General features: G+C 37.4%; 1 protein-coding gene and 1 pseudogene across 8 annotated transcripts in view; both read right to left on the bottom strand.

Moving 5' to 3' along the window:
* The window catches only part of Tanc2 (tetratricopeptide repeat, ankyrin repeat and coiled-coil containing 2), a 429,902-nt gene that overhangs the window by 201,653 nt on the left and 210,407 nt on the right, over nt 1-17,842 (bottom strand). For all 8 annotated transcript variants that reach the window (XM_048798117.1, XM_048798120.1, XM_048798121.1 and 5 more), the window contains one exon: nt 5,022-5,170. In XM_048798117.1, coding sequence (XP_048654074.1) covers nt 5,022-5,170 — 149 coding nt within the window. The remainder of the gene's footprint in view (nt 1-5,021; nt 5,171-17,842) is intronic.
* Nucleotides 13,041-17,770, bottom strand: LOC107158298 (annotated as a pseudogene).

Genomic DNA, 17,842 nt, shown 5'->3' with positions numbered 1-17,842 from the left:
TCAGGTTCTACGAAGCACCCAGGCGCTGAACCCTAGCAATCTGTCTGCAAGCCGCAGGCGAATTGCAGCCTGAAATTACCTGATCTATGGCTGAATGAGCTGCGGTCAGTCGAAAACAGGGAAGGTGACGTCAGTTTACCAACATGGTGGCTGCTGGCCTCCTCTGTGGTCTGACTGGTGTGGAGAACCAAGATGGACCGCTTCCTTCCCCCGTCTTGAACCCAGAATTCAGCCCTGAGTACGGTGCTTGCGCGGCTGGCAGAAACTGCAGCGCTGTAACCCTGTGTCTCTATCCCAGCGCGCGCTGCAGACTCTAGCCGCGGGGCGGTTTGCTGAATAAGCAGTGTTACCCTCCGTGCGACAAACCTCTCGCGTTTGAGTCCCCATAGCCGATCCTCGTGCGATGGAAATCCTTCCTCCAGGTTCCGGAGCACCCCACTATTGCTGGAAATTCCTAACAAGATATCCTTTGGCCGTCCTGACTTGTCATACTCCCACACAGTGAAGTAGCACACGGGGGCAATGCACTCCCCTCGCCGCCATCTTCCTTCTCCTTATATATTAATTTAAAAGAAGTCTTTCAAATTCTTCACACAGTCTGTATTCATATTCTTTGCTAAAACTGAGGATTTACATTTAATAATTTAATTGAAGAACATGTTGCTTATTAGCTATAAGAATATTATAGGCTTTTCAATGATAATGTCCATATGCAATCCCTTGTATTTAATTATCCAGGTTTTGATTTTCATTTAAATACTACCACCAGGTCATAAAAGATACATTTGACTCAACTAAGCACAAATGACATTCTCATTATCCTACAACTACATAAAACCTTTGAATCATATCAATAACATTAAGAGCTGAGTTTTCTTAATAACATAAGTGCTTAATATATGCACATTTCCTCTACTATATAATCTCTTTCCAGAGGACAGAGGAATTTCAATTTCTTTCTTATCTCCTCTATTCATATAAAAGGGGGTTGGTCTACTAGAGCAAGATTTTTAACTAGGCATGCAAAAAACAAATGTGGGATGCAAAGAACAAATGCATAAGCTCTAATAAAACTGACAGATACTGATCCCCATCCCAGTCTTACTGAATTAGAATCCTCCAATCAGAAATTCATTGGGCAATTTCTAACCTTTCCACACCCAGTTTAAGATATACATGGGCTGGGCGTGATGGTGCATGCCTATAATTCCAGTGATTGGGGAAGCTGAGGCAGAAGGATACCAAGTTCCAGGCCAGGCTCAGCAACTTAGCAAGACTCTGTCTCAAAATAAAATTAAAAAAGGGCTGGGGACTTGGCTCAGTGGTAAAGCCCCCTGGGTTCAGTCCAAACAAACAAACAAACAAAAAACAAAAATGTGTTGATAAAATTAACTGTGTTCTAATCTTTTACATTAGATATATCTATAATCATTCCATATTGAAAAGGTTTTATTTTGGTATGAATCTATTACTTTTTTGGAATTTTTAAAAAATAGAATGTCTTTATTTTATTTATTTTCTTTCTTTTTGTGGTGCTGGGAATTGAACCCAGGGCCTTGTGCATGTGAGGCAAGTACACTACCAACTGAGCTATATCCCCAGCCTTCTATTACTTTTTATAAAGACATGTACTCTACCTATTTTTGTTCTTAGACAAGATTCTCACTCTGTTCTTTGTGAAAGGAAACTGCATTATACACATAACATTGCCAATACATACATCAGATACTACGGAGGTTAAACCCAAACTATTTTTACTACAAGTTATTGTATCATAGACTATATATTTTAAAAGCTTTACCAGTAAAAGCAAACCTTAAAGATCAAGCTGTTTGTAAAACAGAAGATATGTTCATGTCTTATGAATTAAAAAGAAGGCCTCATTTATTTAAGGCTAGTTAATGAGATATAGAAAGACAACATTATCAGTTCTCCATGCTATAGGCTAAAGTGAACATCTAATTAAGTTACTTTCTACTTCTACAATCTTTCAGTGGTTTCTTATTGTCCTTAACATACTTCAGAGGGATCAAATGAAAGCTCCCAGTTGGGATTTCTTAGAGTTTCTACAAAAACACAAGCTAAGAACCTAAGATGGAATTCCTGGGTCCATCCAGAGATTCCATCTTACCCAGCTCAGAATGGTTATTTAAAAAACAAAAAAAAACCTAAAACAAAAAATAACAAATGCTGATAAGGAAATGGAGAATGAGGAAACCTTATACTCTGTTGGTGAGAATGTAAATTCATACATTAGATACTACGGAAAACAGTAGGGAGGTTCCTCCAATAACTAAAAATAGTTCTACTCATGTGATCCAGCTATTATACCCAGACTCCTGGGTATAAACTTGAAGGAAATGAAATCAGCATATACAACAGATAACTGTATACCCATTTATTGCAATATCACAATAGCCAAGATGTGAAATCAGCCTAGGTGTCCATCATCAGATGAATGAATTTTAAAAAGGGGGCATATATACAATGGAGTTTTATTTAGCCATGAAGAATGAAATTATGTCATCTACAGGAAAGTGAATAAAACTACAGGTTATCATGTTAATGAAATTAGCTTCATACAGAAAGTGAAGTATCACATATGTGGAAATAAATAAGAGCTTGAAAAAGAAGAAGGATCATTAGGGAAGGATAAAGGACTGGAGGCAGGGAAAAGGGAAAGGAATAGAGCAAAGAGTAGAGAGGGTGGATATGATCAAAGGATGTATATACATATATGGAAATGTCACAGTGAAACCCATTAATTTGTACAACTAATAGGACTCAATAATTATAATAATAAAAAGAAACTGCTAAGAGAAGAAAATAAAGTGGTCAGTCAAATATCACTTTCAATACATTTTTTTTTTGTTTGCAGAAACATGATATATGCTAACTTACTTGTGTAAGAGTCATCACTAGTGTTATTCTGTAGACATCATCAATACAGGATCTTTCTAAATACGGCAGTCTATTTTGTTAGTATGCTATTTTGCTCAGAAGAAAGCCACCAAGTAAACATGACCTCCTAGTTCTTAATAATCTTGCTAAGAATAGAAATTTCTGTGATCAATTTAGTGGCTCTCTTTTGTGGTTCCAAGTCAGTTTCAGGGTATATTATATTCTAAGAAATTATCATTTAGTTTTATTATTAACATTTACATTTACATAATGCTTAGAAATTTAAAAATACTTTTATATATTATTTCTTTTATTCCTTATCAACCTGTTATGATAGGTACAATGAATATTATTTCCTGCATTCAAGAAATGAGCAAATGAAAATCATCAAAAACATGAAAACAATGAAGTGTCCTCCTATAAATTATAGTTTTGCATATATTTATATGCTAATTGTATTACATATATTTTATACTGTTTCCAAATGGCATTTTATAGCTTACAAAATATTTTTGTGTTTATGATTTAACCTGATTCTCACAATTGTCCTGTCAGGTTTTGTGATTTCATGTTATGCTGGAACAGTCTGGTGTTGCTGTAAATAACACAGGTGGTAAAAGCATAATGCCTGGTTATGAACATCCTTATATCACTTTATGGCAGAGTGTTTCCACTTTCTTATCTAAAAACTGAAATTTGAATGGATCCTACCACATTAGACTGTAAGGAAACTTAAACAGAATAGCGCAAGTAAAGTGATTAATATGATTGGTACAGAGTAAGAATTTAATAAATTTCAGTTATTATTATCTATAAAAAATCTCAAGCCCAGAGAGGTTAAGAGACATGTCCAAATTTATAAGATGGTTGGTGATACTGTTAGTATTAGAACAATTTTCTACTCCGGTTTCAATGGCTTTTTTGTTATACCATATTGCCTTGATTACATTAAATCAATGGTACTATTTTCATTTATTTTAAGATTATTCCATTCAGTAAATCTACAAGTAAGGCACACTCCATAGACTTGTGGCTTTATTCAGAATCACTGTGACATACTATGACATAAAGAATCTCAAAAGCAATAAGCATAAATTTTATTACCAGAAGATATATAGTTTTATAGAAAGAAGAGAGTCCTTGGCAAAGACCCAGGCTATCTGATATAAGACTTACTTCATGTTACTTGGTCATTATTAGAATATGTCACATTTTAATATTAATATCAAGAAATGGAAAGTAAAATAGATGTTTTATTTATGCCAATACTTTAAAACCCTCAACATATATCATTCCAATTTTTTCCCTAGAAAGCATCTCATACTAACATGGTTACTATATAAATTGATTTTTAAAAAAAGATACCAGGGTGCTGGGGTTATAGTTCAGTGGTAGAGTGCTCAAGTACTTTCTCTGCTATATTTAAAATGAAAACAATGGAAATATCCAAAAGAAAAAAATATGAAATAATTTTTTAATTGCTGATGTTTTAAAACTAAGACGAATATTTAGACCACTAATTTTTAGGTTTTCTACTGCTGTAATAGTTGTATTCAAAACCAATATTTATTTTTGAGCAAATATTTTAAAGTGTTCTAATTTTTTTGACTCAAAGGCTATTTAGAAGGATATTAATTAACATCTAAGCATTTGGAGATTGTCCATGTTTTCTTTTAGCTATCATTTCATAAGTTATCATTCTATAATTAGTTCTACTGTGTTCTGAACTGAAATCTTTTTATATTTGTCAAGAATTGCTCTATGACTCAGTATACTATCCATTTGGTAAATAATCCATGTGTACTTGTATATTCTATAATTTCCAGGTTCAGTATTTAGAGGTTAATTCTGTTGGCTGGATTGCTTATTGGTTTGTTTATTTATTCATTCATTCAATACATGAATCAAAATCTGAAAGTGTCTTTTTTGGGGTTTTAAACCTGAGAATGAAACTAAAGATGTCTCACAAACTGAAAATTAAGTTATATTACAGGTCTCAAAAGACATTCAACAATTGGGATTATTCCTCTCAAAACAAACAAACACACATATACCATTTTTTTTTCTTGTGTAATAAATTGAGTTACACCATGTTTCACAGTTAATAGCAAGCAGCTTACCTGACTTTCATCCTGTACCTCCATGCTGTATTGGTCACCTGACTGAACTTCTGTGACTTTCTCTCCAAGAAGGAAACCTAGACGAGTCATGAGTGTGTTTGCTGCCTCATCTACAGATGGAGGGGGACCAAGTTCCTGTTCAGCATCACCTATAATGAAAAAGTATTGAAATTGTGAATCTTTCAAAATGACATGGTCTAGTTCTGCAACTATTTGTACATTTAGTTCAATCACTTTCTTTAGTTTCACATTCTAAATCCTAAATTATGAGGTTCCAACTTATAAACTGCTTTCCACTTTTAAAGATTATAATTTATCTATAATCTACTTAGATTATCCTCAATTTATCTATTAGAAACACTTGGATTTGAAAAAATGTTTTTGTAACTTCCTTAATATAAAAATTTCCATTTCTTTGACAGTTAGCATTTCAATATGGTCCAAGTCTTGGGATCTAGTTCCCAGGCACAATCACTACTTTGGTCAGATTCTTTTATCTTTTTTTTTACCATGAAATAACTTCAAGCTTTTAAGTTTTAAGAATACTACAAAGTACATATTTTTCTTAGCCATGTGGAAGTTACAGACATGATGTCCTATCACCTCCCAATGGTATATATTTCCCATAAACAAGGACATTCTTTTATAACCTAAAATACTAGCACAGAAATCAGAAAAATAATATTTCACATTATTATGACTTCATCAGTAGACCCCATCTAAGTTTGACATTACTTACTTAGTAATGTCCTTTATTGTAGAAGGATCCAATTTGGGCTTATATAATTCATTTAGTTATCAATTCTCTTTAACCTCTTTTAATCCGGAGCAGTTCTTTATTCTTAACTTTCATAACCTTGACACTTTTGAGGATTATAGGCCAGTTATTTTGCACAATAATTCTCAATTAAAATTCACCTCCTGATTTTATTCCAATTAAGCATTCTTGATAGAATTATCATAAATGTGCTGCTGTGTTAATTTTGATCACTTGGCTATGACTGTGTCTGCCAGATTTTTCCATTCACATTATCTTTCCCTTTGTAATAAGTAAGTAGTTTGCTGGGGGCTCGGGCAGGGGTGAGAGAAATTATGTAAATGGGTGTCCAATTCCTCAACATATTTTATGGTGAAATATACATAATAAAATTTGCCCTTTTAACATTTTTGTTACAATCTATTGACATTAAGTACTTTCACAATATTGTACAAATATTGCCACTATCCATTTTCAAAATTACTCATCATACCCAAAAGAAACTCTACCTATTAAAAAATAACTTTCCATTTCCTTCTTTCACCAGCTCCTAGTGATTGCCATTTTACTTTCTACCTCCACAAATTTGCATTTCCTAAGTAAGTGGAATCATCATACAATATTTGTCTTTGGTGTCTGGCTTATCTTACTTAGCATAATACTTTCAAAGTTCATCATTTTATAACGTACATCAGAATTTAATTCCTTTTAAGGCTAAATAATAATCCATTGTATGTAGTACATTCCACATTTAGTTTATCTATTCATTTTTTTGAACACCTAAAACTATTTCTAGCTTTTACGTATTGTGAATAATGATAACATGAAAGCTTGTACAAAAGTATCTTCTGTCTGGGTGTGGTGGCTCATGCCTGTAATCCCAATTACTCAGGAGGCTGAGGAAGAAAGATCTAAAGTTTGAGGCCATCCTGGGCAACTGTCTCAAACTAAAAAGCTGGGGATGTAGCTCAATGGTAGAGTGCCCTTGGTTCAAACTCCAGTACCAAAACAATAAAAAAAAGCTGTCAGAATTCCTCCTCAACAAACTTTTGCTCAGTATTTTTAGCATCCATTGGTGTTTCTTGGCTTGCCAAATAGTGATTCCTCTTCTCCTTATTATTATGTTTTGCAGTAATGGGAATTGAACCCTGGGGCACTCTCCCACTGAGCCATATTGCAAGCCTTCCCCCACTCCCCTAAATTGCTGAGGCTGGCCTTGAACTTGGGATCTTACCTTGGCCTCCCAAGCCAAGTGACTGCTGTTACAAGTGTTTGCCGCTGTGCCAGCAAAATACATTATTATTATTATTATATTATTATTATTACCACCTTGTTTATCTATCTACATCAGAATAAACTCATGAGTTTCTATTTTATTCACTGGGTTATAATCTGTTACTATCAGTATTTATATAGTAAGCTCAATTTTTTTCTACATTTGGATAGGGTAAGCCTCTTTAACTTGGCTTCTGTTACCATTTAAAATATTCTTATCATTTTCTGATCATTTCTTTGTTTCTGGCATAAGATGCTTCAGGCTTACCTTATACCTTCCCTGCCTCAGCCACGGAAAAAGTCATTTTTTTAAGAATCTCTGGTTCTCCTTAGGGAGAAAGGTATTCAGAATATCAAGAGCTGTGTACTAGGTATGCTCATTTTTATTGAGATATCATTTCCTCCAGTCCTCACTGGACTGTTAGGCAGTATTTGTATACACTTATGTGTGCAAATGTATGTATACATACACATGTATTATATCCATTTTGATTTGTAAACACACTCACACACACACACACACACACACACACCTCTAATTCCAATTCAATACCAGGGGGTTAATTCTAGAAGTTTTTTTTTTTTTTCACCCAAAGTTGTAATTTTCTTGTACAAAAGTGAGAAACTTAATCTGTTTGCCCTATGTGTAACATATTTCACTGCTGCCCACTGCCAAACCGCACATGCCTCTAGAAATTCTCATCCTGGTTGGGATTCTACTCCAGGCCACAGAGGCCTCAGTCACCACTCCCCTTGCAATCCAGTTCATTTTGTTTTTTTTCTAAATTGAGATATGATTCACATCCCATAAACTTTGCCCCCTTAAAGTATATACTTCAGTGGCTTTCAGTTTATTCATAGGTTATGCAACTATTACCATGATCTAATTGTAGAATACTTTCATCATGTAAAAAAATTTACTATTTATATTCATTTTTTGTCCCCAAATTGATCCCCCAAATTCCTGATCTCTCGCATTAATTTTAGCCCTTTGCTTACAGACAGCTACATTCTTTCCATCCAATTAGCTTTTTAGGTTCTCCTTCTAGGTAGACTTTTTAAAAAGAGTCATCAACTGTTAAGAATCACACTTTTTCAAAGTTTTTCACTGAGAGATGCAGAACAGAGTCAGTATGAAGTTTTTTCCCCTGGTACCACTCACTCTCTAAAGATAAATTTATTTACAAAAAATGATTTACAAAAATCACATAACAATGAGCTAGGGAACTAAAAATGATCTATTATAAATTTGATGTGGGAAAATTTACATAAAATTCGAATGGGTTTACATTAACTTAATTGATTATCAACATTTTCTCAGGTTTTAAGTTCAGATGCATTTAATCCCATCTTGCAACAATTCACTGTAGCACAGATCCTACAGGACATTATAAAAATCCTTTTGCACAGCAAGTATTAGCTATATGTTAGCCTAGTATCAGTGATACCAAAACACAACAGATTATTATTTAGGAAATTCAGTATTACATATTTAAACCACTCCAAATGTCAAGAAAGCAAGATTTTATTGTCATTATTCAGTTTAACCTTTATCTTAACTTTTCTACTAAAGTCATACACTGAGGGTCAGAGGGAGGGTACATGTGTATTTTTGTATACTAGCACTGAACTCAAATGTTACATCTATGGAAAATCTATATAGAACTCACTGAATTTATGTCAGAGGCTCTATTTTCTCTCTTCTACTTCCCCTCCAAGAGGCAACATAGATAGATATCTCAGACACAAAGCAGATAACAGAATAGGCAGTTATGTTTATGTTATAAATATTTAACTTCAAATAGTATTTTCCCCAAAAATGATTCACAATTTCTTATTAATTGAAAAAATGAAAAGATAAAACTGCTTTCTTCAAATTCATGAATAAGCATTTCTTTCATCCGATCATTAAACTTGTCTTTCCTAATTTTTCTCAACATAAATTCCAGACTTCTAGATAGTCTAGGGTTCCATTTCACTCCCTCTGAAAAAGTTATTCTGATAGTTACCAAATATTTAATATGTACAGGTTAACATTAGGTGTTGTCAGAACTCATACAACATGGGAGATAGTCATTAACAGTAAAGTTTATAATCTACATGGAAGGTAAGATGGTTTATTATTATGCGATTTATTTACTTAGCAATACTTATATAATACTTTATACAATTCAGTAGTCTAAACACTTTGTAAATTAGTCATTGCCTGGGACTAAGGTCAGATAGGGAGTAACTATTAATAGGCATAGGATTGGGGGAGAAGGATGATAAAAATTATAGCAATAATTGCACAACTCTGAATATACTAATAATCACTGAAGTATATACTTTAAAGGTGAATTTTATGGTAAATGAATTACATCAATAAAGCTTTTATTAATATGAAAAACAACAGTATAGATAAAATCTATAAAACCATGACCAAACTTCCCCCAAGGTAACATCTTAATTATAGAGAGTTACTGAAACTGACAATAGCAGAATACCGTAATTAATTAGACTATAAATCTTATTCAGATTTTGCCAGGTTTTGTATAAGTTTATTTGTTGTTGGTGTTTTTTTTCTTTTTCTGTATGCTTTGTTTGTATATCTATGAAATTAAATCACTTGTATAGATTCATATATCTACACTGCATCAAGATACAGAGCAGTTCAGTCACCATCAGGGAACTCCCTTGTGTTATCCCTTAGTCAAAACCAACTCCCCCTTCTTTAACCTCTGGAAACCATTAGTATATTCCATATCTATATAATTTTGTTATTTTTAGAATGTAATATAGATGGAATTGTATAAACTTTGAGATTGGCTTTTTAAACATTCAGCATAATTTGGATTCATCCAAATGGCTCCTGTTTCAGTAGTTCAAATTCCTTTTCATTTCTGAGTAATACACAGCATATATACCACATTTAATTCCATCATTTATACTCTGAAGAACAACTGGGTTGTTTCTAGTTTCTGGTAACTGCTTTCAGTAACTGCTGTGAATACTTGCACGTAGTTTTGTATGAACATAACCTTCCATTTCTCTAGGATAAATATTGAGGAATGCAATTGCTGGGTCAGGTTCTTGCTGGGTGGATGGTAAACATACGTTCAATTTTCTCAGTTTTCCAAACTGTTTTCCAGAGTGGCTGTACCATTTACATTCCTACCAGCAATGTATGAATGGTCCAGGTAGCCATTCTTAAATGCATGTAATAATGAATTAATGTGTTTTTAAATTTCTCAAATGGCTAATGATGCTGAACATCTTTTCATGTACTTGCTGGTCTCTGTGTGTCCTCTTCAGTGAATCAACTATCTTTTAAAAAATATTTTGTTTTGCTTTGTTTTTGTACCAGTGATTTAATCCAGGGCACTCAACCACTGAGCCACATATCCCATGCACCGTTTTTAAATTTTTTTCTTTTGAGACAGGCTCTAATTTGCTGAGGCTAGGATCATGAATTCATGATCCTCTTGCCTCAGCCTCCAAAATTGCTAGGATTACAGGCTTGTGCCCCTGCTCCAGCAAAAGATAAAATATTTTCATTCTTATCTATGTAGTTGTGATTTCCCATATTTCGTATTCCACTGTATACATGCAAATTTCCATCTGGCATCAATTTTCTTTTGCATCAAGAAATATCTTCAATACTTCTTATCTTATAGTACTTCTATGAATGTTTGAAATTTGGGGGGAAAACACTGTACAAGGAAGTTTCTTTTAAACAACTCAGTGGTTCTCAATCAGGGACAAGTTTACTCCCTAGGGAACATGTGGTTCACCAAGTCGGCTGGTGATAAATTCTTCCTGTGACTCAGTAAGTCTATATTTTGTCTTCATTTTTTAAAAGGTATTTTTCAGGGTATAAAATTCAGTTTGACAGATTTTTATCTAAGTACTCCAAATATGATGTTCCCACTTGTCTTCTGACTTGAATGTCCCCCACCCCACCAGGAGATGATATTGCCATCTTTGTTCTTCTATAATTATATGTCAATCCTAGATATTTTGGGGGTTACTTCAATTGAGTGAGTTTAGTTCTCATTACAAGAAGTACTTTCCTGCTTATTTAGATACTTGGTAATTTTTAAACTTGGTAGTCACTGGTTGTCACACTGAGGAAAGGGGTTATTATTACTGGTATCTAGTTGACAGAGGTCAGGATAAATAATAATCCTATAATATACAGAACAGCTCCCCACAATGAAGGGTCATCCACCCCCCAAATCAATGATATTGAGGTTTAGAAACTCAAGAAATACTAAATTACCTTCCCTTTTAAAATTTGGCAAAGTGGATGACTCAGGGCACAGTACTGGGGAAACTAGTATAAAACTTGTTGTTTCTGAGAATTCTAAGAGTTACTTCAGGGCTGGGAGTGTAGCTCAGTTGTGCATCAAGGTCCTGAGTTCAGTCCCCAGCATGGGTGCTCATGCACTGCCCCCCCCGCCCCCCTCAAAGAAGTTATTTCAATTTCTGGATTACAATGAATTTGTAGTCTTTGGGCTATTTCCTTACCAAGGATGGGGGCTGTTTTCTGCACCATTAGATTCTGCCATAATCCTATCAGTGTGTATATCAAGAGGCTGAGGTTATGTCAAGGCATAAGACAACATAGATTATGTCTTTCACTAATAATAATAACAGCTATTATCTATGGGAATGGACTATATGACAGGTACTAAATATTTTACATCATCACAGTTGCCTTAAGAGGCAGGTATTCTATGACCACTTTGTGAATAAGGAAAGTAAAGCACAGAAAGGATAAGTAATTACTTAAACTTATATAACTAGTAAGTAGCTAAACCAGGCTATCTGGCTCTAGAACTCAAGCTCTTACCACCCAAGTTATACAGTCTTCCCAAACTTAGTCACTTAACAAGCTGCTGGGCATTATTCCTTGCCTGCCTCTCGGCCCAGTATGTTTGTTCAGAATGCTCAAAATTCTTCTTAAATTCTCCTATCAATTATTTCACCTGTCTTTTGTCTATCCGTGACCATCCATGCAATTTGAAGAGGGTTTGATCTTCATAACCAAACACACTCAATTGAGGTATGTTCCTAAACAAACAAACAAAAAAATTTCTTGAATGGAATTATACTATGACTTCCTTAACAAATAATGAAGAATTTGGAGTATGATAAACAAACATATGATGGAAAGGCTGCTAGGAAATAATCTCTGTGAGACTGTTATACATAAAATACATCATGCAGCATTCATACATTGTGCTGATTTTAAAATTCACAGCTCTTGGTTTTATTTTCACCAATAAAACACACTGTTTGGAAGCAGTGTGTTGAGGCATGATGTTTTGCTCCCATAACTCTGGGTAAAGAATACAGTACCACAAAGATTAAGAGATTCTTTATGAACTTTAAAACATTTATTTATTTTCCCACAACACTAATCATGGATTATGTCATGACTATGAGTTGCTAAATCCTATAGCTCCTTGGGAAAACATAACTCTACTGAGTGATTATGGCAGTCCATAGAGAACCTAATTCTTTAGGTAGAGCATCAAGAGCTCTTGATTTCACACCTCCACAAGAACTCTTTGAAATGACCCAAAGATTAAGAGATTCTAAACTTATAGGGAAGTGGAAATGTCTACGAATAATAAAGAAAACATGATGACAAATGATATCTTATTTAATCCCAAGATTTAATACAGAGCTAAAGAATGACATAAACATAGACTTAAAAAAACAACAGAGTAAGAATGATATAAACATAGATTTAAAAAAAACAACAGTTGGGGTATGGTGGCGAATGTGGTGGTGTAGAAGGCTGAGACATAGCAAGTTCAAGTCCAGCCTGGGCAACTTAACTAGCTTCTGTCTCGAAATAAAAATTTTTTAAAAGGGCCGGGGATGTGAGGCTGGGATTGTGGCTCGGCAGCAGAGCGCTCGCCTAGCATGTTCAAGAACCTGGGTTTGATCCTCAGCACCACATAAAAAAATAAACAAAATAAAACTATTGTGTCCAGCTTAAAAAGGGGGGGGGGCTGGGGATGTAGCTCAGTGGTAAAGCACCCCTGTTCAATCCCCATCATGGAGGGGAAGGGAGTGGGAAGACCAACACAGCAATTAAGAATCCAGCCCAGACCATAAGTGGCAGCAGCATGAAGAGCTGCTGCCTGAATTCCCTGGTTTCTTTCCTGTTTCCTCCTCCTCCACCCTAGATTCTTCTTCATGGGCCAGTTCAGGCCAGTTTCTTTTGGGCCAGTTCAGGCCAGTTTCTTTTCCTCCTTAGTTGCCTTGTGCCTGCAATGACCAAAGACTTGACCAAAGTCCAGCTCCCTATGATACTGCTTGATATGAACAATGGTGTGACTGAAGAGATTAAATGTCACTCTTTTAATCTGGCTACTTATGCGTGTGAAGGTGGTTAGTAGTAACCTTAGAAAGAAAAATATCAGTTAAGAAGATGCACAAAGAGAGTGACATGCATATAAACTTCCAAGCCTTAGCTATGATCATTGATAAACTGGAAGAGGACATTAGCATCTCTATGACCAACAGCACAACTGCCAGTATCCCTCTTTTCTCCCAAATCACTTTCACACTGGTGGTCCCTACTGATCAATATGGCTCTCTCTCTTTGGAAAAGATCAGGGAAATATGAGAGTATAGGGGCTCAGGTCCAGGTAACAGGGGATATGCTTCCCAACTCATCATTTGAGTATGTCAAACAGATCTATGTAGTCATATTAAAGACTCTCCCAATACTTCTTTTTTTTTTTTTAATTAGGAGTAAATTCATTTTCTGGTTTACTGAACAAGAGTCAAACTTTGAAGCATTTAATAAGGAAAATAAAACCAGTAAGTAGTGCCAAAGATGGATTAAAAAAAGACAAAATGAGACATTTTGGATGGGGACCTCCAACATTTTCATGAGATAGAAAAAGTAAAAGTAATTCTAAGACAAATATAGAGCCATTTGCAAGAGTGCAGAATAGGACCCAGATGGGCATCTGTTGTCCTGTATTTCCAATCTCAGAGCGGAAAGGAGACTAACCCCAATGTCTGACCCATTGTCTATGGGGGAACTGCACTGCTTAAAAAGAAAGTAAGAGCTGAGTAGGGTTTCCTTTCACCCTTCATTTACCAAAAACAAACAATGGGAATGCAGAGATAAAATCCCACCCAGCTTGTACCCACCAGCCATTAAAAATGAAGGATCCAAGCAGAGGTGCGGGGGTGGGAATAATGCCAAACACCTGATATAATTCTTCATTCCTAAACCTGGTCCTTTTCCTACTTGTCCCTATATTGCATCCTGTACACTATGGCTTCTCTTAACTTACACAAGAAGCCATGGAACTATGGAACCAAAGAGTTACAAATTCAGCCTCTTACAGAACGTACTATTTTCCCAATTGAAAAGAAGTCCTACAAGTTAGAAGCTAAGTTCCTATTTCCCAGAATCTACAATGATGTCCCTCCCTGACATGAACAATCTACAATGATGACCCTCCCTGAACTTGAACAATTCCAAAGAAATATTTTGCAAATTAAATGACCTCATAGGATTGAGTTTTAAAATCCAGAATTCAAACATCTCCCATCAACAAATCTCAGAAGGACAATCTTTAAAAGTGGATTTTGTTATCTTATATGCATGTATGGCTATGGCATAAGGAATCCCACTATTACGTTTATAATTATAATTCACCAATAAGAAAAGAGAAAGAAAAGTAAACTGTGGGGGAGCAGGAAGACTCATTGCCAGCAACACGATAGCCAGAGAGAAAACACACACTATACCACTTCTTTTTTTTCTTTTTTCTTTTCCATTTCCTTTTTGCTTTTTTGTAAGTGCCTAGAATTGATAGTCATTTTCAATACTTTCCACCTGAGATAAAATTCATAGGTTTTGGGGAAGGCTATTGTGGCTAAAGAATTTTATCAGGCTTTCCATGAGAGACCGCAGGTTCATCTGAAATATAAACCCCAATGCACTGACAGACAGATGATGCTCTGCTTGTCAGAAATCTGTCTCCCATCCAGATCTCTCTGGAATTTTCCACAATTGATTCAAAACCCTCCCAGGACTGACACCAATGGTCAGTTCTCATGGGGAAATGGAGTATACAAGGTACCCTGGCAGGCCCTGCACTTAAGGCATTTATTTTCTTTGGTTTGAGGAAGATAGCAGAGGACAAGGGAGGAACAAGTCTCTGTTGGTTCCTTCGGGCTAACCCTAACCATCAATCTTTCCTTTCTTCCATTTTCCTTCTCTGTTTTAAGAATCTCAGTGGTCTTGGGGTTCAAAACAATCCCTGCTATTTATAGCAAAGAACTGAATAGGTATGGGTGACACGTCCCTCTAGGAAACCCTCATCCCTGAGACCAAAGAAGCTGCTGTTGACCCCATCCCCTAAGGGGAAGATCTGCTCCTGATTCAGGCCCCATTCTCCCTCGTTCTTGTCCTCCAGCTCAGTCTCTGCTCCATTCCTGGTGTTCTCATACAGGTCCATGTGCACAGGGACCCAGCTGGTTCCTCTTAGCGCTGACCACGATGGCTGAGGAGCCAAAGAGGCACTCTGGGAAGATGCGATTGGCCACCATGCACCAGTACTTCTGGAGCACCTTTGGCAAGACCGGAATAAGTGCCAGGTGGTGGGATTACCACTTGAAGATCATCATTGAGGTCTAGCACCTTCCGGGACTTGAAGTTACAGAGCTCTTCCACCACCTGGGCATGCCACTATTCCTGTTCCTCCATGCTGCCTGGTTGGCAGAAGATCTCAGTCAGCATGCTGTTGATCACACTGACAGGTGCAGGTGTGGGTGTGGCTCACTACCAACTTCTTTGCTGAAGGCTCTTAAGGAACTGGGTAGATTCTATCCTTGGCTCACAGTGGACCACAGGTACTGTCCTTGACCTTCTCCAGAAGAACTCTGGCTTCCTCCCCCACTCAGTTCTCCATCTGCTACTTCTCCAAGGCAGACAGGAAGGGGAACTCCTGTATCAAGGGTCCAGGAAGTTGGCCATGTTGAGAAACATGTCCATTGAGGGGTTCTTCTGGTAGGTCTTGGACAGCTCTTTGGGGATGTCCTCTTTGGCCATGCCAATCTCCTTAGAGTCAGTCTCCTTGATTTTGAGTGTGGTGTTCAGGAACACATGCAGCAGCAGCTTTACCATGCTGATGGTCAGGTACCTGGAGGCAGGCAGCATCTCAGCCACTTGCTTAAAAAGCTGCAGAAGATCCACCAGGCCTCTCGATGGTGGTCCACTCGGTGGCCTCCAACATCAGATGGTGGTTGTTGCTGTCCTCCACCAGGATGCCAAGATGATGAACTGATGCTCCTTCCGGCTCTGCAGCATGGCCAGCGTACAGCCTCACCAGCATACAGTGGGCCATGTTGTGCTGCTTCTGATTCCACCAAGGAATGTTGGAAATACTCTACCAGCTTATGGCACCACAACAGGAGGCCACCCAGCTTGGGCAGCTGCAAGGCCTGTTGGATGCCTACACTGAAGGTCTGCTCAGACAATATCTGCCTGGGGATGCCCAGCAATGAGCATGCCTTTGCAATGTCCTTCCTGAAGTCTGTGGTGGCCCGGAAGACCTTGGTGCTGATGTTCCACTCAATGAACACCTCATAAAGCACACATATGATGGTTTCTGCCATGTTTTCCTCAGGTACTCAAAGGTCTTCAGGCATCTGAAGGGCACCATCAGGCAGTTGGGTTAACCAAGGCCCAGGAAGTATGCTGCCAGTATCACGTAGGCACAGTTCTGGTTCTTACTCAGCCACAGTTTGGTGGAGATGCTGCTCCATGAGATGTCTGCCAGCTCCATCTGGATGGCCTCTGGCACCATGCTGTACTTCTCGGGGACAGGCCAGCTTTGCTGGGGAATTTCCTGCTAGGTAGTTTGTTCCTCGGGTAGGTCATCTTCAGAAGCACTCTGAAGGTGGGCTTGTCCACCGTGGAGGCTGGGTACAGCTCCTTGCATATGAGCCCCAGCTTGGTGATTGTGAGCTCCTGCTGCTTCTTGCTTCTGAGGCCCATGGCCAGATTTGATGGCCAGCGGGTCCTGTGGGGGCTGTTACTGTGAGGACAACGCCGGCTTGAGTTTGAGGAATGTGGTGGCAAAAACTTCCTGCATCTGCTCTGTGTTGCTCTTGATAAACTCAGAATCCCTCAGGGTGATTCTTCTTCAGGTGACAGGACAGGTTGAAGGCATTTCTTGAATAGGCAGTCTGAGCCATGCAGATGCAACAGCAGATTTTCTTCCACTGCAAGATGTACCCTTCTGTGTTGGTGTTGAAGCCAAAATATTTCCACACTTTGCTCTTGGTATGGGGTGGACTACTAACTTCAGGTCTGCCTGGGAGCTATTGAGGCCCCTCAGGGCTGCCTGCACAACAAAGGTGACATGGCTGCCCCAGCTGTGCCACTGTCAGCACTTCTGTGAACGCATGACCATCTCTTAAAGGCCTAACCCATCAAGTTCTCCAGTTATCTTTGCAGGTGATCAGGCCTATGGGATTTAAGAATAGTGTACTCCATTCTACCACTAGAATTGACCAAACTGCACCAGTTGATAATGCAACAGTCTCATTTTCCCATGATGCATGGCAATAATGGATTCAGCAGCATTGAATCCAGTTCTTTAGAAGTAAAAAGTTATTGGAGAGGTTTGAGTGTATCTGCTCAGACTACTTCTCAAGAACTCACCATTCCAAATACTTTGATTAGCTGCATGATCCAAAGTCAAGTTGTCAAAATTGATGAGATCCAGGTGTCTGGAATGCAGATCAAAACTGCAAACCCAGT

The sequence above is a fragment of the Marmota marmota genome, unplaced genomic scaffold, assembly GCF_001458135.2.
Source record: "Marmota marmota marmota unplaced genomic scaffold, marMar, whole genome shotgun sequence".
Classification (NCBI taxonomy): Eukaryota; Metazoa; Chordata; class Mammalia; order Rodentia; family Sciuridae; genus Marmota; species Marmota marmota.
This window is presented reverse-complemented; position numbering and strand designations above follow the sequence as displayed.